Source organism: Lynx canadensis, chromosome A3, assembly GCF_007474595.2.
Source record: "Lynx canadensis isolate LIC74 chromosome A3, mLynCan4.pri.v2, whole genome shotgun sequence".
Lineage (NCBI taxonomy): Eukaryota > Metazoa > Chordata > Mammalia > Carnivora > Felidae > Lynx > Lynx canadensis.
The window spans coordinates 49,891,697-49,915,050 of record NC_044305.1 but is presented as its reverse complement, the minus strand read 5'-3'; the positions used below and the strand labels follow the sequence as shown (position 1 = coordinate 49,915,050).

The 23,354-nt window shown below is 43.3% G+C and overlaps 1 protein-coding gene across 5 annotated transcripts in view; it reads left to right on the top strand.

Moving 5' to 3' along the window:
* Positions 1-23,354, top strand: part of NINL (ninein like) — a 175,426-nt gene that overhangs the window by 128,187 nt on the left and 23,885 nt on the right. For 4 of the 5 annotated variants that reach the window (XM_032592609.1, XM_032592610.1, XM_030310248.1 and 1 more), the window contains 3 exons: positions 1,480-2,649; positions 11,117-11,221; positions 12,568-12,637. In XM_032592609.1, the coding sequence (XP_032448500.1) occupies positions 1,480-2,649; positions 11,117-11,221; positions 12,568-12,637 (1,345 nt within the window). Of the gene's footprint in view, positions 1-1,479; positions 2,650-11,116; positions 11,222-12,567; positions 12,643-23,354 lie in introns of all 5 variants that reach the window. The other variant, XM_032592611.1, reaches the window with a different exon arrangement.

Sequence of the window (23,354 nt, the reverse complement as noted above, 5' to 3'; positions counted from 1 at the left end):
CCATGGGAAAGACGAGTAATTTGGGTTAGTGAGGTTCTTGAAAAGGTCAAAATATATGAGCAAAGAGGAGGAAAGTTTTATTTGGAAAACGAATATGGCATTTTGTATCCAACGGTATCATAGTTATGTGAAAAATACCCATATGTCCATATGGGTCTGACTTAATAGAGTGAATGACTAGTTATTTCAGCCATGGTGCTGGTTAGTCAGCCCCTCTGTGACTTGTGGGGAGTCTTGGACCTGCCCAGCTCAGGCGGGGATGACCACGCCCATACGTTGACCCAGGGCTGATCTGACTACTCACAGTGGAGGGGCCCACCGTACTTCCGCTCCTCATGGAGAGGCTGTGTAGGGCTCAGTGGAGTTCCAGTGGTGGAGCTGAGTACACATGGCATCAGTCACCCCCTGATTGCAGGATGTTTGCCACCTGTATATGGAAATGCGCCCTCTAGTCTGGGTGGGGTACACTTTCCCCTTCTTTGGCTTGATGATTGGGGGTAGCTCAAATACATGAGATGTGCTGTGAAAGACCAGACTGCCCTCCAAGTCTGTGGGTGTTCCCTCCTCCTTGCACTCCAGATGACACAGTGGAGGGGCCCCAGGCCCTTAAGGCCTGACAGGAACTGTCCCTCTCCTAGAGGACCATAAAGGTCATTTTTAAGCCATGTACTTCTTCTGAGCTTTAAGTTATTTTCTCTTAAACCCCAAAGCTGTGTGATAAGGGTCTTGACCCAAGTCCTTCTAGACCCCACCAGCAACAGGGGGGGTCGGTGCAGGGTAGCCCCTCCCACCATCCTGCGCTGTCCATCTGGAGGACCTTCTTGCTCATGGCCCCTCCTCAGGCTGGAGCTGGAGCCACATACAACCATATGTCCTGTCCTCAGGCTAGCACCGGCCAGGAGCAGAGAACACGCCCTTAGTGCCCCCGCCTCAGCTGGGACCCCATTCTCCTGGGGCTGTCCTGGTTCCAGCAACTTACCAAATCTTCAAGGGTAGTTTTGACTGTGGGCAAGATTCACACGGCTCACTAAAGCTTTAGACCACTAAAGTTCTATCCTTAGAACTTCCTGTGATAGGGGACACGTCCTGTGTCTGCTCTGTCCATGATGGCAGCTATGAGCCACATATGGTTACTGAGTCCTGGACATGTGGCCTGCATGACTCAGGTACTGAATTTTATCCTATTTAATTATAATCAGCTTACACTAAAAGTCGTCTGTGTGAGTGGCTTCATGTCAGCTTCTATATGTAGAACCCAACTCCACTGAAGAGATCCTCCAATAGACCCTCTAAGGAGGGTCCCAGGGCATGGATGGAGCTCTGGGATGCATGGGAGATGAAGGGACAGAACAGGTCAGGCAAAGAGGAGGTTTGCAGTCAGGACAAGAAGAGCCTTTGAGGAGGCCTTTCCAACCCTGGGGGGAAGGGCTGGGCCTGGAGCAACACCCACAGTGCCTGTGATGTGCTCTGTTTCTGTAGGAAAGAGGCAGAAGTTGAGTTGAACCACAAGCTCTCAAGGACGGAAGCCTTACAGCAGACTGCCCACTGTAAGGACTTAGCGCTGCAGCCTCAGCAGGAGAAGGAAGAGCAGAAACACCTGCTGCAAGTCCATGAGGTGATAGAGCAGCATGATCTGGAGAAGGAGCGGAGGGAGGGCAAAGGGAAGGAGATCCTCCCACTCTGTGGAAGGCAGCAGCTAAAGCTGCAGGAGCTGACAGGTGAGGAGCAGATGCAACGTTGCAGGTCCTCTGCCCTGGAGAAGGAAAGACTGGAGCTTGCCTGTAGGAAGCAAATGGGAAAGCTTATGCAGGAAGAAGACATGCTGCAGGCCTGCTTGAAGGATGGGCCAGCAGTGGCAGGTGGTGACCAAGAAGGTATGGGTGGCCCCATGCCCCTCTGTGCAGGCAGGAGGGAGCAGTCACTGGTGTGGCAGGAACCTGGTGCTGGGCATGGCCATGGGCAAGCCAGGCTCAGGGATGTGCCAGGCCGGTACTTGTGCCATATGGACCCCAGGCAGAGCCCAGCCCTAGACCCTGCCTTGGCCTGCAGAGGGTCCTTGGAGAACCTTGGCCTCAGAGAGGATGGTCAGGGTGTACTTGACCCTGAGGAGGTAGCTTCTGCCCCCCCAGGGAGGTGGTTACAGGTGCATCAACGTGGGGTGGACAAGAAAGCAGTCCTAGAGGAGCTGGTACCTCCTGCCATTGGCCCATCTGGTCTGAATCAGCCTGAAGCCCAGGAGCTGCTCTGGAAAACAGAGGGAGATGCCTCACCAGCTCAGCCCCCAACATCAGGCAGAGGAGAGACTGAGAGGCAGCCAGCCATTCTTGAGCGAGCTGGGAACCTGAGTGGGGGGCTAGCCCCCATGGGGAGCCAAGGGCAGGCCTTGGAGGAACAGGCCTGGTGTGGGAACAGCACCCTGGAGCAAGGGCTGCAGCACAGCAGTGACAAGGCCAAGGAGGGCACCTTGTTCTCCCACCTGCACCTTGCTGACCCCCAGGGAGCCAGGCAGGAACAGCTTGAGGTCCTGCGGGAGGAAGAGGCCAACATGGCTCTGGAGCAAGAGAAGGATGGCATGAAAACCAAACTGCTACAGCTGGAGTATGTCGTTTGGGCTCTTGAGAAAGAAGCAGATGCAAGAGAGAACAACAGGTTTGGTTTCTAAACATTCTTAGAATGCCTAGCTACACCTTCTAACCTCTACCACTGCCCCCCCCCCCCACATGGGTTTCATGACAGCTGCTGATGGGGGTTATGTAACTCTTGTGCCTGTGCAGCGGTCATAAGCCCATCCCTGACCCTGGGCATCCCACAGGTCACCAGATAACCAACGAGTGGGCGGGGGCAGAGCTGGGTCATTCTGGGCAGCTAAGCTGACTGGTGTCCCCTGGTCTTCCTTAGGAAGTTCTTGCTGATCTCGCAAAGACAAAGACAGACTGTGTTTAGAGCCCCACTTCAATTCTGGGTCACCTGAGCCCTCTTCCTGCTGACTTTGAGCAGGACCTACTACTTTGCCCCACCAGCACATGTGCCAGGCACTGTCCTTGAACTGCAAGTTCCTGTGCTTTCTAAGTAGAGCAACAGAGGAGGCCAGCAGCCATCCAGGCAGCCCTGGCACCTTCTGGGAGGCTGGGGTGGGACGTGAGTGCTCAGGGGGTTTCAAGATGCTGCTGCAGTTGATTCCTCTCCAGGGGAAGCCTCAAGGTGGGATGGTGTCCTGGAGATGTTGGTCTGTGGGCAAAGTGCAGAGAGCATCCAGGTGTGCACCCAGGCCCTCCTCCTTCCCAGGATCCCCTGGGGGACTCAGGCTGACACATGTTCTTTCTCAGAAGCCTAGAATTCTAGAAACTAAGCTTTTCCAGATGCGGCAGCACATGGTCTTAGATGCTTTTCTGGCTCCTTAGGAGACTGATGGCTGCCCTGGGAGAGGTTTTAGGTACTTGCATGCCAGGCACAGCCACGTGATATGGTCAGTGCTCTGTGTGAAGTGTCATTTAGTCCCATTAACCCCTACACAGCACACCTGTGAGGGGTCCACTTCCTGTGGAAATGGAGGCTCTGTCAAGTATTGTGTCACTTGTCCAAGTAAGTGACTTGGGTCTGTCTTGGAATGTGGTCACAGGTATGTGGTGAGACCTGCATTCCAGCTCAGGCACCAGCTTCTGGGTCTGGGTGACTATGGTGGGGTAGCTTCCTTGGAAAAAAAAAGGAGAGTTGGGATTTATGTTAAACCAAACAGAATAAATGTCAGTGCACCACCCAGCTGACAAAAAATTATGAGCATAGCTATAAGTCCCTAGGCACCATTGCTAAGCCTCCTCTCTCCTCTCAGAGATAGCTGTCCTGAAGGGGCTGTTTATCAGTTTATAGACATTGCTTGATGTGCAGCCTCTTAGGTGGGTGTCTCTGAGCCATGTAGCACCTTGTTTGTGGTGGCCTGACTTCTAAATTTCCTTATCCATCAAGTTGCCATGGTGCCATGTCTCCAGTGGGCCACAGAGCACAAAATGAGTGTAGAACATGCACTTACTATCCCAACTTCTCCATAGCAAGCCCCCCACAGGGGCTGGTCTCCGGCCCTATGGACACACTGTGGGGGCCTGTTCTGTGCATGAGTCCATGGTAGGCTCCAGGCACACCCAGGGCCTTGGGCACAGAAGCAGCCAAGAGCCTTGAATCTCACTGTGCCGTTCCTCTCGGACACCTCCCCATGGACAGATGCGTGTGCCCACACCTGTGCTGTCCAGATTCCCCAGCCCAGTGCCAAGTGGTCTGCTGCTCACTGGCCTGAGTCAGAAGGCTGCCCTTGTCCTCTCTCTGCTCTTCCTGGTCTGCACTCCCCACCTGTTGACCCTATAACTATAGTCACAGCTGTAGTCTCAGCAGGGTCTTTTGACAGTGTTTATGGGGCATCTTCTGTGTGGCAGTGCAGCTAGGGATTGCAGCAAAGAGCAGAACAGATGTTTACAGCTTTCAGCCCATGAGGGAGGCACCATGCTTCCTGCATGTCCAAGTGTCAGGAAGAAATGTGTTACCATGTTTCAAGGATGAGGAAACTTAGAGGCCATGCTGCTGAAACCATGTACATTTTCCAGGGACATGTGCACATATGCTGAAAGCCTAGGTGAATGTATAGAAATGACCAACCAAAATTCAAGCTGATAGTTTTCTGGGAGGTGGGGGGTCAGGTCTGGGAAGGCAGAGGAGGCGCTGGGGCAGAAGCAGGCTTGGCCCAGGTTAGAAGGCTTTGGGGAACGAGAAGATAACTGTGCAGAGGGGGGAATGTAGATGGGAGCCAGCTCTCGTGGGCAGGGGAAGGGTTTTCAGGGGGCAGGCTGCTGGGGCTCTGAGCCAGGCAGCTGTGGAAAGGTGCTCTCAGGTAGCCAGGAAGACTGAGAAGAGCATATTGCAGGGACTGTGGGGTGGGTATAAAGGCAATGCGGAGGCTGGCAGAGGGCAGGGGGAGGTGGATATTACAGCTGTCCAGGCAAGAGGTGACAGTGGCTGGGGACCAGAGTGATGGCATCAGAGGTGTAGGAAGTTGGCTGGCAGGGGTGTGGAGGCCAAGTTGATCAGTTATAGGGGGATGGGATATACACAAGGTGTTGGAAATGGGTCATAGAGCAATCAGAGGACTCCCCAGAAATGCCACTGACCAAGAAGTGGGGAGGGCAGGATTCAGTTACACATGAGGATCCTGTGGTGTCTTTCGCAGAGTGTGGTGGGTGGAGAATTGAGGAAGGATCCCACAGAGGAAGGGGAAACCAAGGGGCTGCATTTTTAGGGGAAGAATCCTGGAAGGAGAGAGGAACACCTGTCTCTGAAGCCCTTGAGAGGCTGGTTCACACAAAACCAGCCTGAAGGAATCTACCAGGCTCAGCAACATGCAGGTGCTTGCTGAGCTCATTGGCATCCCTCCAACCCCAATGCTGGGTCCCCAGTCCCAGCTCCTGCTCTGTGAGGGGAGGTCTGGCCCCAACACCAGCCAGGAGACCCTTGGCCACAACTCCCAGTGTATTGGCCTTGTGGCCACTTGTAAGTAAACACATGCGACCACCTTCCAAACCCACAGCAGTTGTAGGCTCACAGGTTGGGCAGAACTCAGACTTACAGGATCTTGAAGGCCATGGTGAAGATTTGGGCCTTTATCATAAAAGAAAGCAAAGTGCAGAGAGATACACGACCAGATTTGGATTGTGAAAGAATTTCTGCCAGTATTTTAGGGAATAGCAGGAGTAACCTGAATATCCACAGGGTTAAATTTATCCACAGTCACCTCTCCTATTGCTATTTTGCTCTACACACACACAAATCTACACATACCCTTTTAAAATATTTTCTGAATCATTGGAGATAATTGCAGACATTATGACTCTTTACTGCTAAATGTTTCAACATGTTGTTCTGTAAGAACAAGGACATTCTCCTGCATATCCACAGGATCATTATCACATATGGGAAATTTAGCATGAATATGCTGCTATTTTTAATTTGCACTCTACATCCAGATTTCACCAGTTGTTTTGGTATGTTCTTTCTAGATTGTTCACTCACCCTATATCTAATCAAGGATCAGGCCATGCATTTAGTTAATCATATCTCTTTAATATCCTTTTTTAAAAAGTTTACTTACTGAGAGAGAGAGAGCGAGAGAGAGAGAGCGAGAGCAAGCATGCATGCTCGAGCATGGGGCTTGATCCCATGAACTGTGAGATCATGACCTGAGCCGAAATCAAGAATTGGTTGCTCAACTGACTGAGCCACCCAGGTGCCCCATATCCTTTAATCTAAGAGTGTATCCATCATTTTTTATTAATTTTTTTGTCAGTGGGTGTTGACTTTTTTTTTATCATGGTAAAATATACCTAATGTAAAATCAACCATTTTAATTGCTTTTAAGTATATAATTTGGTGGCATCATGTGTACACAATGTGCAGTCATCACCACTGACTACTTCCAAAACTTTTTCATCATTCCAAACAGAAACCCTGTACCTATTAAACAATAATTATTGCTAGTATTTTATGAGGATTTTAGCATCAATATTGGTAAAGGATATTGGTCTCTAGTTTTCCTGTACTGTCTTTATCTGGCTTTGATATCATAGTAATGCTGGCCCTGTGGAATGAATTAGGAAGTGTCTCCTCCTCCTCAAATTTTGGAAGAGTTTGAGAAGTATTAGCATTTTCTTCTTTAAATGTGTGGTAGAACTCACCAGGGAATCCTGGTAGCTCCTGGGCATTTCTTTGTTACAAGTCGTTTGATTAACTAACTCAATCTCCTAACTAGTCATAGGTCCAATTAGATTTTTTATTTCTTCATGAGTCAGTTTTGGCATATTGTGTGTTTCTAGGAATTTGGACTTTGATGTTTTTGAAAAATCAAGACCAGGTGTTTTGCAGAATTCCTCCATTTGGATGCCTGATTTTCCCCTTGGTTAGATTCCTTCTTATATCTCATGCCTTCTTTATAGGATCTTTTTCTTTCTAATGTGTAGTCTTTAATTTTTTTTTTTCAACGTTTATTTATTTTTGGGACAGAGAGAGACAGAGCATGAACGGGGGAGGGGCAGAGAGAGAGGGAGACACAGAATCGGAAACAGGCTCCAGGCTCTGAGCCATCAGCCCAGAGCCCGACGCGGGGCTCGAACTCACGGACCGCGAGATCGTGACCTGGCTGAAGTCGGACGCTTAACCGACTGCGCCACCCAGGCGCCCCTCTAATGTGTAGTCTTTAGAAGTTCCCTTAGTGAAACTCTGTTGGAGTAAATTCCCTCAGTTTCTGTTTATCTGAAAATGTCTCAAAATTTCCCTCTTTTTTGAAAGATAGTGTTCCTAGGAACACAAATCTAGATTTAAGGGCTGTTCTCTGCCCTTTGAACATATTCAGTATCTTCAAGATTCCACTGTTGACATTAAGTAGTCTACTCTGTTTAGTTATTGCTGTATATGTGTATTAATTTTCTATGGCTGCGTAACAAATTACCACAAAGTTAGTGGCTTAAAACAACACAATTTATTATTTTATAGTTTTGGAGCTTAGAAGGAAATGGGTATGACTGGACCAAAATTAAGATGTTGGCAGGGTTGCCTTCCTGTAGTTATAGAAGATAATTGCTCTTCTTGCCTTTTCTAGCTTCTGTGGGCTGTTTGCATTCCTTGTTTTTGGCCCCCTTCCATCTCTAAAGACAGTGATGACTGGTCAGGTCTGCCTTACATCACATCATTCTGATACCCACTATCCTGCCCCTTCCCTCCACGTTTAAGGACCCTGTGATTACATTGGGCCCATCTGGAGGATTCAAGATTTATAGCTGTAGCTCATTCATATGGTTCATTGCTGTGGAGTGTTATGTGAATATACTACAGTTTACTCATTCACTTGTTGATAGGCAATTTGAGTAGTGTTTAGTTTAGGTTTTGGTCATCACAAATAGTACTGCTAAGAAAGTTCTTGTCCATGTCTTTTGGAACATTTATGTTGGAGTGTACCTAAGAATGGAATTGTCAGGTGATAGGGCATAGGTGTGGTTTTCTTTCTACCTACTGTATTTAGAAAAGCATTGTGCCCATTGAATTTGTGTCTTATGAAAAACTTCCAGCCATTATTTATTTATTCTTTTTTTTTAATATGAAATGTATTGTCAAATTGGTTTCCATACAACAGCAAGTGCTCATCCCAACAGGTGCCCTCCTCAATACTCCTCACCCACCCCCACCCACCCCCCGTCAACCCTCAGTTTATTATTCTTTAAGTAGACTTCACATCCAGCATGGAGCTCATTGTGGGGTTTGAACTTATCCTGAGATCAAGACCTGAGCTGAGATCAAGAGTCAGACACAACCAACTGAGGCATCTAGGCGCCCCTTCCAGCCATTATTTTTAAAACATGGATTTTCCTCTTGCTCTACAATTAGATGTATGATGTTAGAGCTTTTCACTTTCCCTCCATTTCTTCCCTTCCATATCTTCTTTTCTCACTTGTCTCATTCTGGGTGTTTTTTTTCCCCATTTCTGTGTTCCAGATCAGTAATTCTTCCTTCAGCTCTATCTAAATCTGCCGTTTAACCCATTCAATGAGGTTTTAGTTTGACATTGCCTTTTTTTTTTCATTTCCAAAAATCCTATTTTGTCCTGTTTGGTCTGATCATTTTTGATAGGTTTTTGTTGCTTATTTTTTTTTTATTTCCATCTTTTTTTTTTTTTTTAATTTTTTTTTTTCAACGTTTATTTATTTTTGGGACAGAGAGAGACAGAGCATGAACGGGGGAGGGGCAGAGAGAGAGGGAGACACAGAATCGGAAACAGGCTCCAGGCTCTGAGCCATCAGCCCAGAGCCTGACGCGGGGCTCGAACTCATGGACCGCGAGATCGTGACCTGGCTGAAGTCGGACGCCCAACCGACTGCGCCACCCAGGCGCCCCTTATTTCCATCTTTTATTTGCATAAACATTTTATAATATTTATCTCTAGTTTGTGTCTGGTAATTACAATATCTGAGGTTCCTATGGGATCTAATTCTGTTGTTTTGCTTCTGCTGCCTCTCAGAGGCAGCTTTTTTCCATGTATGTTGTGGTGATCTTTGTAAGCTAATGTTTACATGATGTTAATCACTGGGAATCTCAGGAGCCATAGTAGGGTGCTTTCTGCAGAAAGGGTAGGTATTGCATTTGCTGAGAATTGAGAGCCTCCCAATCCAGGGCCACTTTAACCTCCTTTTAGGGCACTGGCTTAATGCAGGAGTCCATGCTGCTGATGGGAGTGCTGACATAGGCATTGGCCTCAGGGTAACTCTATCTTTGTGTTGCTTAATACTCAAAGCTGGGGTTTCAGCTTCCAGGTTTTTATTTTGTTAGAGGGCCCTTGGAGGTTTCCATTACCATCTGTGAGGACAATCACCCATTATATGATCAGCCTCACACTTCTCTAATTGCTTGGTGTGGTGAGGTGGATAGGATAGGACACCATCAGCTTATCTGAGGTCCAGGAAGCTTTAAGTGGGAACTGCCCCCCCTTCCGCCCGCCCCTCCCCCCCCCATCTGCACTGAATCAATTTTTTTTCCCCATTCTGGAGTCAGAATGGTACTTTCCAAACACAGACCTCATTTGTTTCACTCCCCTGCTTAAAACCTTTTACTGCTTTAAAAATTCCAATGATTAACCTTTCCTTATGTTTTCCTTTAGTTTCTCATGAGATAAAATGAAGTCATATTTATGCTTATTAAGAAGACATTTATGCTTGGTATTATAAGCATATTACATAAAATGAACATGACAAGATCACATGGCTTTGAGTATTTTTCGCTTAAAACAATTAGAAGCTAATGCCAGATAAGGACCAATGGGGGAAATAAATGTCAACCAGACCAGTATCTACTAAGAATAAATTTCTTTGTTTTTTTTGTTTGTTTTTTTTTTTAATTTTTTTTTCAACGTTTATTTATTTTTGGGACAGAGAGAGACAGAGCATGAACGGGGGAGGGGCAGAGAGAGAGGGAGACACAGAATCGGAAACAGGCTCCAGGCTCTGAGCCATCAGCCCAGAGCCTGACGCGGGGCTCGAACTCACGGACCGCGAGATCGTGACCTGGCTGAAGTCGGACGCTTAACCGACTGCGCCACCCAGGCGCCCCTCTTTGTTTTTTTTTAAATGTTTATTTATGTTTTGAGAGAGAGAGAGAGAGAGAACAAGTGGGGTAGGAATAGAGAAAGAGGGAGACGCACAATCCGAAGCAGACTCCAGGCTCCGAGCTGTCAGCACAGAGCCCAGTTTGGGGTTAGGACCCACAAACTGCGAGATCATGACCTGAGTTAAAACCAGACGCTCAACCGACTGAGCCACCCAGGCGCCCCTGAAGAATAAATTTCTTGTCCAGCAAATATGGGTTTTAAGCTGTCTCTTTCATGATCTTTACTGGTAAATTGCTCATCTATCATATGTCACTAGTGTTACATTAGTGGAGACCTCTAAGTTATAAGAGAGCAAAAGTGGCTCCAGGCAGACATGGTTCATGTGGTAACTGTTCATGCTTGCTTCTTTCCATTGAGGCCTCTACCTTGTGTCAGGTATGATGCCCACTAATGTGGACATCTTCCCAGTTTCTCCTCCCTAGTGTTGACCTCAGAGTGTACAATGAGGGGAGCTCTCACTAAAAAGGAAAATGTGTTTTGGTCTTCTGATTCCTTATGTTCCTGAGGTCTATGTCAGAGTAACTTGGTGGGAGATGAATATCCTTTGCCGTAACCTGAGGACACACAGCCAGTGTTGTGCATTCATACCAACTGTGAGCATACTCCTATTGCAGTTAGTGGTTGTAAGATGCAGTAACAGATTTCCTATAAACATAAACAGAACCAAGGTGCTGAATACATTAGTGAGTTGTTGATTGTGTGACTGTTTTAGAAGGTAAGAAAGCTTTATTTTCTGTAGCTTATTGCTTAGGAGATGCAAACCATAGCATGTTAGCTGTGCATAGAAAAAATAACAGTGTGCCCTGTGCCATCATCCAGGGATGATGCAAGATCACCATGACTTCCAGCTGCAAGACCAGACTCATGTGGACTGCATGTGGCCAGCTCCTGGAGTCCCCAGCTTCTTTTTTTCAATTTTTCATGCAGAATCGAGTTGGATAGGCTTTCTGAAGAAAATACATTGTTGAAAAATGAGCTGGGAAGGATTCAGCAAGAGCTTGAAGCTGCAGAAAAGACAAATGATGCACAGAGGTAAGGGCCCTGGCTCAGTCATTATAACTGGACTCCAGTCTGCAACATGCTTTGCTTTTTGTGCAATGGGCTTAGAAGATACTGCTGTGGAAAGTGGGAAGTGTTAACACACCAACCCTGAGTTCCAGAAAACCACAAAGGTGAGCCATGCTGACCTCTGACCAGCCCTGATAGGCGTGGGAGGGTTCAGATCCCTTTCCAGATGTTGGCAGCCACGTTCATTCCTGGGCTTCTAAGTATGAGGTAGAACATGTGCACACTGCGGCACAGTCAGCACCGCGGTGGACAGCTCCAGCTTGGGCCACTTCTCTCTGAAGTCTGTATAAGCACTTTCCATCCCATGGAGCTGCTCCATATCATGCCTCGGGGTGGGGGTGGGGGACAGTGAGTATTTCTTTAGCAATAAGAGATGCTTCTGGGGCCATTTTGGAATCTGTTTTTTCATGTTTTGTTAATGATTTTAGTTGGGCTTTTCCATGGTTTGTGGATTTCAGTGGGTTAGAATAAGGGGTAGAGGTGGGGAAGGGGAGCAGGAACTGAGGCAGGAGAGACTGTGTTTGTGGAGGGGAGAAAGCACAGAGTACCCATCTGTGGCTTTCTGCTTTCACTACTGTAGTCTTATCCAAGGACAGTTTGTTTGACCTTTTTTTTTCATCTCTGAAGTTCAACATGATTAAAATATGGCATCCCCAGAGCAGATGGTCAACAACTGGTTGGTATTATGTTACAGCATTTCAGAAATCTAAAAGTTTTTTGTTTTTTTTTCAACGTTTATTTATTTTTTTTTTTTGGGACAAAGAGAGACAGAGCATAAACGGGGGAGGGGCAGAGAGAGAGGGAGACACAGAATCGGAAACAGTCTCCAGGCTCTGAGCCATCAGCCCAGAGCCTGACGCGGGGCTTGAACTCATGGACCGCGGATCGTGACCTGGCTGAAGTCGGACGCTTAACCGACTGCGCCACCCAGGCGCCCCTAAAAGTTTTTTTCCCCTCTAGAAACTGTTGTTTCTCTAATCTGCTGCCAGGGCCCATTTCCCAACAGACCCCAGCAGATATAAGGCTGTTTTGTTTTGGTCCTATTTATGCTGCTTAGTGTGATTCGTCACATGTTTTCTAAAGAGATATTACTATGTGTGGCTGAAGAATGTCATGGAGGGTGTTTGTTCTTACGGTATTGGCAGTGTTCCTCTGGTTCCGAGGGTTGGGGTCCCGACTGGATGGGCAGCGGCAGTAGTGTAGAACAGTGACAGAGCAGGTGTGAGGTGTCTGTTTTGTGGCTGCGAACCCAATGATGGGAAAAAGAAACTGGCTGGTCAGTGACATTGTTAATTTTGCTTCTCCAATAGGAAGGAAATCGAGATTTTAAAGAGAGACAAGGAAAAGGCCTGCTCTGAAATGGAGGAACTCAACAAACAGGTCAGGTATTGACTCCTGCATGACGCTTAACACCACTCTCCTTTTTTCATTATTTTAAGATCATTTCAAACTTACAGAAAGGAAGGACAGAACTTTTTTCTGAAAGATCTGAGAGTGATTTGCCAAGCCATCCGTCCCTTCCCTGACTCAAAGGATATGAACGTGGATGCAAAAGTGCTGTCTGAGCCTCCACCCCATTGAGCTTTGCCAGCTGTCCTCTCACCTTCAGAGGTGAGAGGTGAGAGGTGGCTCCTTCAGTTGGTTCTTGGTTTTTAGGACCAGGGTGCTTTTGAAGATTATAAACAGTTATTTTGTAGGAAGTAACTCTGTTTGGTTTGTCTGATGTTTTCTTGTGATTATATTTAGATTAGGTCTCTTTGTCCCATAATTTGTCCCATTACTAGTGATGTTGGCTTTGATTCCTGGTTAGGTGGTGTTGGCCAGGCTTCTCCACAGTAAGGTTACTTTTCCCTTTGTTATGGTGAGTATTGTATGGTAGATACTTTAATATTATGTAAATACCCCATTCCCCATCGAATTCTTACCCTTTATTTTAGCATCCTTTATTTCTTGCTGTGATGGTGGCCAGTTGGTAACTAATTCCACCATTCCTTTTATGTTTATTGGTATTTCAAATGTGTAAGGAAGAGCTTTCTTTTCACTTATTTATTCATTACATTATCCTATTACTATCCTAGGTTCCTGCTTTTTCTCAATGCGTTATAATACATTACTATCAGTATTTATTTTCGTGCTCAAATTGTCTCAGATTTGGCCAATGAGAGCCCCTTCTCAGTGGTTTCTGGTCCTCCAGATGAACCCTGATCATTTTTTGAGCACTTCTTTACTTTCTGGTACCCCCAGATATTCCAAGTTCATCTAATACTTCCCCTGCCTGAGCCCTATAATCAGCTACTCCCCCAAGGAGCTTCTGGTGACTGTTAGTGTAGAATAGTGTTTGGAGACCAAGACCTGGGCACCAGGAGTGCCCACTGCTCCTGGGGTGTCGCTCCTGGGGTGTCACTACTTCCAGGCATAGTTAGTGGATAGTTATGGAGTGTGTATGTACTTAGAGTTTCATCAATGAATGTGCATGTAGTTTCATGAATATTTATTTATATCTGTCTCTCTATTGAAAATCATGAATTCAAACCCATATATGCAGTTCCCACCTAATATCTTAGGGATGATCCTAGTTTCTCCCTTTCTATATTTGTAACTCATATCTCCAACAGTGAGAATCCTGGTTTCTATCCTCAGAAGATGTACTTACTGTTGATTAGTCTCCTTTATCCCATGCATAAATGCCCTTCCCGTTTTGTTTCACCACTGACCCCACACTAGTCCTCTCTCTGCCCTCTTACACGGATGCTTTCATATTTGGTCTCCTTTAGTGTTTTTTGGGTGGATTATTAAGGAGGAAGCACACAAGCTGGGATGTGTCATTCTTGTTTTTCTTTATTCTTTTTTAAATTGGTATTGTTATTAATGATTATAGACTCATGTAGTTATAAGAAATATAGAGAAATCCTTTAAACACTTTGACCAGTTTCCCCCAACGGTAACATTTATTTAAATTTCATTTAGTTAACATACAGTGTAATATTAGATTCAGGTGTACAATATAGTGATTCATCACTTACATACAACACCTAGTGCTCATCATGATAAGGGCACTCATTAGTCCCCATCACTTATTTCACCCATCCCCCCACCCACCTCCATTCTGGTAACCATCAGTTCTCTATAGTTAAGAGTCTGTTTCTTAGTTTGCTTCTCTCTTTTTTTCTCTATGCTCCTTTGTTTTGTTACTTAAATTTTTTTTTTAACATTTTACTTATTTTTGAGAGAGACAGAGTGTGAGCAGGGAAGGGTCAGAGAGAGAGGGAGATACAGAATCCAAAGCAGGCTACAGGCTATGGGCTGGAGCCCAACACGGGGCTTGAACCCACAAACTGTGAAATCATGACATGAGCCAAAGTCGGACAGTTAACCAACTGAGCCACCCAGGTGCCCCTCCTTTGGTTTGTTTCTTAAATTCCACATATGAGTGAAACTATATGGTATTTGTCTTTCTGTGATTTATTTCACTTAGCATTATACTCTCTAGCTCCATTGTGTCATTGCAAATGGAAAGATTTTATTCTTTTTTATGGCTGAATAATATTCCAATGTGTGTGTGTGTGTGTGTGTGTGTGTGTGTGTGTGCGCGCGTGTGCGTGTGTGTATACTTACAAACATACACTCCACATCTTTTTTATCCACTCATCAGTCAGTGGACACTTGAGCTATTTCCATAATGTGGCTATTGTAGATAATGCTCCCATAAACATTGGAGTGTATATATGCCATTGAAATAGTATTTTTAGTATATATACTGTTGAATTAGTATTCTGTGGATAAATACCTAGTAGCGTGGCTGCTGGATTACAGGGGAGTTCTATTTCTAAGTTTTTGAGGAACCTCCATGCTGTTTTCCAGAGTGGCTGCACCAGTTTGCATTCCCACCAACAGTACAAGAGTGTTCCCCTTTCTCCACATCCTCGCCAGTGCCTGTTGTTTCTTGTATTGTTGATTTTAGCCATTCTGACAGGTGTGAGGTGATATATCATTGTAGCTTTGATTTGTATTTCTCTGGTAATGAGTGATGTTAATCATCTTTTCCTGTGTCTGTTGACCATCTGAATGTCTTCTTTGGAAAAATGTCTATTCATGTGTTCTTCCCATTTTTAAATTGGATTGTTTTTTGGCTGTTGAGTTTGATAAGTTCTTTATATATTTTGGATACTAACCTTTTATCAGATATGTCATTTGCAAATATCTTCTCCCATTCCATAGGCTGCCTTTTAGTTTTTTTTTTTTTTTTTTTATAGGCTGCCTTTTAGTTTTGTTGATTGTTTCCTTCATTCTATAGAAGCTTTTTATTTTGATGAAGTCCCGATAGTTTATTTTTGCTTTTGTGTCCCTTGCCTCAGGAGGCATATGTAGAAAGAAGTTGCTATGGCTGATCTCAGAGACATTACTGCCTATGCTCTCTTCTAGGATCTTTCTGGTTTCAGGTCTCACATTTAGGTCTTTAATCCATTTTAAGTATAATTTGGTGCATGGTGAAAGAAAGTAGTCCAGTTTCATTCTTCTGCATGTCTCTGTCCAGTTTTCCTAGCACCATTTGTTGAAGAGACTGTCTCTTTCCCAATGGATATTCTTTCCTGCTTTGTCAAAGATTAAATGACCATACAGTTGTGGGTTCATTTCTGGGTTTTCTATTCTATTCTATTGATGATTGTGTCTATTTTTGTGACAGTTCCATACTGTTTTGATTACTACAGCTTTGTAATATAGCTTGAAGTCCAGAATTGTGATGTCTCCAGCTTTGCTTTTCTTTTTCAGGATTGCTTTGGCTATCTGGTGCCTTTTGTGATTCCATACAAATTGTAGGGTTTCTTGTTCTAGTTCTGTGAAAAATACTGTTGGTATTTGGAAAGGGATTCTATTAAATGTGTAGATTGCTTTTGGTAGTATAGATATATACTATATATACTATAAATATATATAGATATATCTGGTAGCATAGATATAATGTATAGATATATATTTTAGCAATATTTGTCCTTACCCATGCACATGGAAGTCTTTCCACGTTTTTGTGTCATTTTCAGTTTCTTTCATCAGTGTTTTATAGTTTTTCAGCTCTTTGGTTAGGTTTATTCCTAGGTATCTTATTGTCTTTGTGTAATAATAAATGGGACTGATTCCTTAATTTCTCTTTCTGCTCCTTCATTATGTCTAAAATGCAGCAGATTTCTGTGCATTGATTTTGCATCCTGCACCTTTACTGAATTCTTTTATCAGTTCTAGCAGTTTTTTTGTGGAGTCTTTTGGGTTTTCTCTATATAGTATCATATCATCTGCAGATAGTGAAAGTTTCACCTCTTCCTTGCCAGTTTGGACACTTTTTATTTCTTTTTGTTGTCTGATTTCTATGGCTAGGACTTCTAGTACCATCTTGAATAAAAGTGGTGAGAGTGGACATTCCTGTCTTGTTCCTGATCAGAGAGGAAAAGTTCTCAGTTTTCAAATGCCATTGAGGATAATTCTAGCTCTGGATTTTGCATATATGACCTTTATCATGTTGAGGTATGTTTCCTCTAAACCTACTGTGTTGAGAGTTTTTATCATGAATGGGTGTTGTACTTTATCAAATGCTTTTTCCTCATCTATTGAAATGATCATATGGTTCTTACCTTTTCTTTTATTAATGCAATGTGCCACATTGATTGATTTGCAAATATTGAACCAGGCCTGCAACCCAGGAATAAATCCCACTTGATCACGGTGAATTATTCTTTTAATGTATTGTTGGATTTGTTTTGCTAGTATTTTATTGAGAATTTTTACAATCATGTTCATCAGAGAAACAGGCCTGTAGTTCTCTTTTTTAGTGGAGTCTTTGGTTTTGGTATCAGGGTAATGATAGAATGAATTTGGCAGTTTTCCTCCCTTTTCTAGTTTTTTGAATAGTTTGATAAGAATAGGTATTAACTGTTCTTTAAATGTTTGGTAGAATTGGGGCACCTGGGTGGCCAGTGGGTTAAGTGTCTGACTCTTGGTTTAGGCTCAGGTCATGATGTTGCAGTTCCTGAGTTCAAGCTCCGTATCAGGCTCTGCACTGACAGCAGACCCTGTTTGGGATTCTCTCTGTCTCCCTCTCTCTCTGCCTCTCCCCTGCTCATGTGCTCACTTTCTCTCTCTCTCTCTCCCTCTCTCTCTCCCTCTCCCTCTTCCTTTCCCTCTCCCTCTCTCTCAAAATAAAGAAATAAATTAAAAAAAATATTTGGTAGAATTTGCCTGTGAAGCCATCTGATCCTAGAGTTTTGTTGGGATATTTTTTTTTTAATTTTTTTTTTCAACGTTTTATTTATTTTTGGGACAGAGAGAGACAGAGCATGAACGGGGGAGGGGCAGAGAGAGAGGGAGACACAGAATCGGAAACAGGCTCCAGGCTCCAAGCCATCAGCCCAGAGCCCGACGCGGGGCTCGAACTCACGGACCGCGAGATCGTGACCTGGCTGAAGTCGGACGCTTAACTGACTGCGCCACCCAGGCGCCCCTGTTGGGATATTTTTGATTACTGATTCAATTTCCTTGCTGGTTATCAGTCTGTTTAAATTTTTTCTTTTTTCAGTTTTAGTAGGCTATATGTTTCTAGGAATTTATCCATTTTTTCCAGGTTGTCCAGTTTGTTGGCATATAATTTTTCATAGTTTGTATTTCTGTGGTGTTGGTTATTTCTCCTCTCCCATTTGTGATTTTTTATATTTGGGTCCTTTCTCTTTCATTTTTTGATTAGTCTGGCTGGGGGATTATTAATTTTATTAACTTTTCAAAGAACTACCTCCTGGTTTCATTGATCAGTTCTGCTTTTTGTTTTGTTTTGGTTTTTAGTTTCTATATAATTTGTATCTGTTCTAATCTTTATTATTTCCTTCCTTCTACTGGTTTTGGGGTTTTTTTGTTTTTCTTTTTCTCGCTCCTTTAGGTATAAGGGTAGGTTGTTTATTTGAGATTTTTCTCGCTTCTTGAGGTAGACCTGTATTCCTATAAACTTCCCTTTTATGACTGCTTTTGCTGCATCCCAAAGGTTTTGAATCTTCCACTGGTAACATTTTACAAAACTATAGTATAATATATATATTAGTCTCCTAAGGCTGCCATAACAAAATACCAGACTGAGTGGCTTACACAACAGAAATATATTTCCTTACAATTCTCAAGGTTAGAGGTCCAAGATCAAGGGGTTGGTGGGTTAATTTCATGAAGCCTCTCTTGTAAAATTTTTTTTAACGTCTATTTATTTTTGAGACAGAGAGAGACAGAGCATGAACAGGGGAGGGTCAGAGAGAGAGAGGGAGACAAGAATCTGAAACAGGCTCCAGGCTCTGAGCTGTCAGCACAGAGCCCGACACGGGGCTTGAACTCATGAACTGCGAGATCATGACCTGAGCTGAAGTTGGACGCTTAACCGACTGAGCCACCCAGGCGCCCCTGAAGCCTCTCTTGTAGATGGCTGTCTTCTTCCTGTGTCCTCATGTGGTCTTCCCTCTTACATGTTGGTATCCTAATCTCTTCTTAATAGGACACTATCAGATTAGAGCGCATTCATAGCATCTCTTTTTCCCTTAATCACCTCTTTAAAGACCCTGTCTCTAAATAAAGTCACATTCTGAGGTATTGAGAGTATGAACTTCAACATATAATTTTGGGTGGACAGGAATTAGCCTATAACAAATATTATAAACAATCTAGGTATTGAGAGTATGAACTTCAACATATAATTTTGGGTGGACAGGAATTAGCCTATAACAAATATTATAAACAATCTATTGATGTTGATGCAATACATGGGTGTTATTCAGATTTCCCGTTTTACTTGTGTACTCGTGTGTGTGTGTCACTGTGTATGTATGTGTGTATTGGTGTATGTATGTGTATATGTGTGGTGTATGTGTGCATGTGTATGCATGCATGTGTGTATGTGTATGTCTGTGGGGGGGGGTGTGTGTATGTGTGTGGGGGAGGTGTGTGTATTGAGTTCCATATGATTTTATTGCCTCTGTGGATTCATGTATCCACCACCACAGTCAAGATACTAAACAGTTTCAACTCCTCAAGGATCCTTCATGTTGTTCTTTTATAACCACACCTACCTCCTCCCTTCCTCCAGCCTCTAACCCCTACAATCACTCATCAGTCCTTGATTTCTAAAACTATCATTTCAAAATGTTGTTTAAAAAGAATCACACAGAATGTAACCTTTGGGAATGACTTTTCTTGCACATCATACTTCCCTGGAGATTCAGGGAAGTGATGCCTGTACAGTAGTTCGCTTCTTTTTATTGCTGAATATTAGTCCATTGGGTTGATATCCCACAATTTAACACTCACATTTTCTTTTTTTAATTTTTTTAATGTTTATTCACTTTTTTTTCTATTATGAAATTTATTGTCAAATTGGTTTCCATACAACACCCAGTGCTCACTTAACAGGTGCCCTCCTCAACCCCATCACCCACCCCCCATAAACCCTCAGTTTGTTCTCAGTTTTTACGAGTCTCTTATGTTTTGGCTCCCTCCCTCTCTAACCATTTTTTTTTCTTCCCCTCCCCCATGGTCTTCTGTTAAGTTTCTCAGGATCCACATAGGAGTGAAAAGATATGGAATCTGTCCTTCTCTGTATGACTTATTTCACTTAGCATAACACTCTCCAGTTCCATCCATGTTGCTACAAAAGGCCAGATTTCATTCTTTCTCATTGCCACGTAGTATTCCACTGTGTATATAAAACACAATTTCTTTATCCATTCATCAGTTGATGGACATTTAGGCTCTTTCCATAATTTAGCTATTGTTGAGAGTGCTGCTATAAACATTGGGGTACAAGTGCCCCTATGCATCAGTACTCCTGTATCCCTTGGGTAAATTCCTAGCAGTACTACTGCTGGGTCATAAAAAGTCTGTTTTTAATTTTTTGAGGAACCTCCACACTGTTTTCCAGAGCGGCTGCACCAGTTTGCATTCCCACCAACAGTGCAAGAGGGTTCCCGTTTCTCTACATCCTCTCCAGCATCTATCGTCTCTTTTGTTTATTTTAGCCTCTCTGACTGGCATGAGGTGATATCTGAGTGTGGTTTTGATTTATATTTCCCTGATGAGGAGCAACGTTGAGCATCTTTTCATGTGCCTGTTGGCCATCTGGATGTCTTCTTTAAAGAAGTGTCTATTCATGTTTTCTGCCAATTTTTTAACTGGATTATTTCTTTTTCGGGTGTGGAGTTTGGTGAGCTCTTTATAGATTTTGGATACTAGCCCTTTGTCCTATATGTCATTCGCAAATATCTTTTCCCATTCTGTGGGTTGCCTTTTAGTTTTGTTGATTGTTTCCTTTGCAGTGCAGAATCTTTTTATCTTCATGAGGTCCCAATAGTTCATTTTTGCTTTTAATTCCCTTGCCTTTGGGTATGTGTCAAGTAAGAAATTGCTGCGGCTGAGGTCAGAGAGGTCTTTTCCTGCTTTCTCCTCTAGAGTTTTGATGGTTTCCTGTCTCACATTCAGGTCCTTTATTCATTTTGAGTTTGTCTTTGTGAATGGTGTAAGAAAGTGGTCTAGTTTCATCCTTCGGCATGTTGCTGTCCAGTTCTCCCAGCACCATTTGTTAAAGAGACTGTCTATTTTGCATTGGATGTTCTTTCCTGCTTTGTCAAAGATGAGTTGGCCATACGTTTGTGGGTCTAGTTCTGGGGTTTCTATTCTATTCCTTTGGTCTATGTGTCTTTTTTGTGCCAATACCATGCTGTCTTGATGATTACAGCTTTGTAGTAGAGGCTAATGTCTGGGATTGTGATGCCTCCTGCTTTGGTCTTCTTCTTCAAAATTACTTTGGCTATTCGGGGCCTTTTGTGGTTCCATGCAAATTTTAGGATTGCTTGTTCTAGTTTCGAGAAGAATGCTGGTGCAATTTTGATTGGGATTGCATTGAATGTGTAGATAGCTTTGGGTAGTATTGACATTTTGACAATATTTATTCCTCCAATCCATGAGCACAGAATGTTTTTCCATTTCTTTATATCTTCTTGAATTTCCTTCATAAGCTTTCTATAGTTTTCAGCATACAGATCTTTTACATCTTTGGTTAGGTTTATTCCTAAGTATGTTATGATACTTGGTGCAGTTGTGAATGGGATCAGTTTCTTTATTAGTCTTTCTGTTGCTTCATTATTAGTGTATAAGAATGCAACTGATTTCTGTACATTGATTTTGTATCCTGCAACTTTGCTGAATTCCTGTATCAGTTCTAGCAGACTTTTGGTGGAATCTATCGGGTTTTCCACGTATAATATCATGTCATCTGCAAAAAGTGAAAGCTTGACTTCATCTTTGCCAATTTTGATGCCTTTGATTTCCTTTTGTTGTCTGATTGCTGATTCTAGAACTTCCAACACTATGTTAAACAACAGCGGTGAGAGTGGACATCCCTGTCATGTTCCTGATCTCAGGGAGAAACCTCTCAGTTTTTCCCCAATGAGGATGATATTAGCTGTGGGCTTTTCATAAATGGCTTTTATGATCTTTAAGTATGTTCCTTCTATCCCGACTTTCTCGAGGGTTTTTATTAAGAAAGAATGCTGAATTTTGTCAAATGCTTTTTCTGCATGGATTGACAGGATCATATGATTCTTTTCTTTTATTAATGTGATGTATCACATTGATTGATTTGCAAATGTTGAACCAGCCCTGCATCCCAGGAATGAATCCCACTTGATCATGGTGAATAATTCTTTTTATATGCTGTTGAATTCGATTTGCTAGTATCTGATTGAGAATTTTTGCATCCATATTCATCAGGGATATTGGCCTGTAGTTCTCTTTTTTTTTTTTTTTTTTTTTTTTTAATTTTTTTTTTTCAACGTTTATTTATTTTTGGGACAGAGAGAGACAGAGCATGAACGGGGGAGGGGCAGAGAGAGAGAGGGAGACACAGAATCGGAAACAGGCTCCAGGCTCCGAGCCATCAGCCCAGAGCCCGACGCGGGGCTCGAACTCCCGGACCGCGAGATCGTGACCTGGCTGAAGTCGGACGCTTAACCGACTGCGCCACCCAGGCGCCCCTGTAGTTCTCTTTTTTTACTGGGTCTCGGTCTGGTTTAGGAATCAAAGTAATACTGGCTTCATAGTATGAGTCTGGAAGTTTTTCTTCCCTTTCTATTTTTGGAATAGCTTGAGAAGGATAGGTATTATCTCTGCTTTAAATGTCTGGTAGAATTCCTCTGGGAAGCCATTTGGTCCTGGACTCTTATTTGTTGGGAGATTTTTGATGACTGATTCAATTTCTTCGCTGGTTATGGGTCTGTTCAAGCTTTCTATTTCCTCCTGATTGACTTTTGGACGCGTGTGGGTGTTTAGAAATTTGTCCATTTCTTCCAGGTTGTCCAATTTGTTGGCATATAATTTTTCATAGTATTCCCTGATAATTGTTTGTAAATCTGAGGGATTGGTTGTAATAATTCCATTTTCAATCATGATTTTATCTATTTGGGTCATCTCCCTTTTCTTTTTGAGAAGCCTGGCTAGAGGTTTATCAATTCTGTTTATTTTTTCAAAAAACCAACTCTTGGTTTCATTGATCTGCTCTACAGTTTTTTAGATTCTATATTGCTTATTTCTGCTCTGATCTTTATTATTTCTCTTGTTCTGTTGGATTTGGGGTGTCTTTGCTGTTCTGCTTCTATTTCCTTTAGGGGTGCTGTTAGATTTTGTATTTGGGATTTTTCTTGTTTCTTGAGATAGGCCTGGATTGCAATGTATTTTCCTCTCAGGACTGCCTTCGCTGCATCCCAAAGAGGTTGGATTGTTGTATTTTCCTTTTCATTTGTTTCCATATATTTTTTAATTTCTTCTCTAATTGTCTGGTTGACCCATTCATTCTTTAGTAGGGTGTTCTTTAAGCTCCATGCTTTTGGAGGTTTTCCAGACTTTTTCTTGTGGTTGATTTCAAGCTTTATTGCATTGTGATCTGAAATTATGCATGGTATGATCTCAATTCTTGTATACTTATGAAGGGCGGTTTTGTGCCCCAGTATGTGATCTATCTTGGAGAATGTTCCATGTGCACTCGAGAAGAAAGTATATTCTGTTGCTTTGGGATGCAGAGTTCTAAATA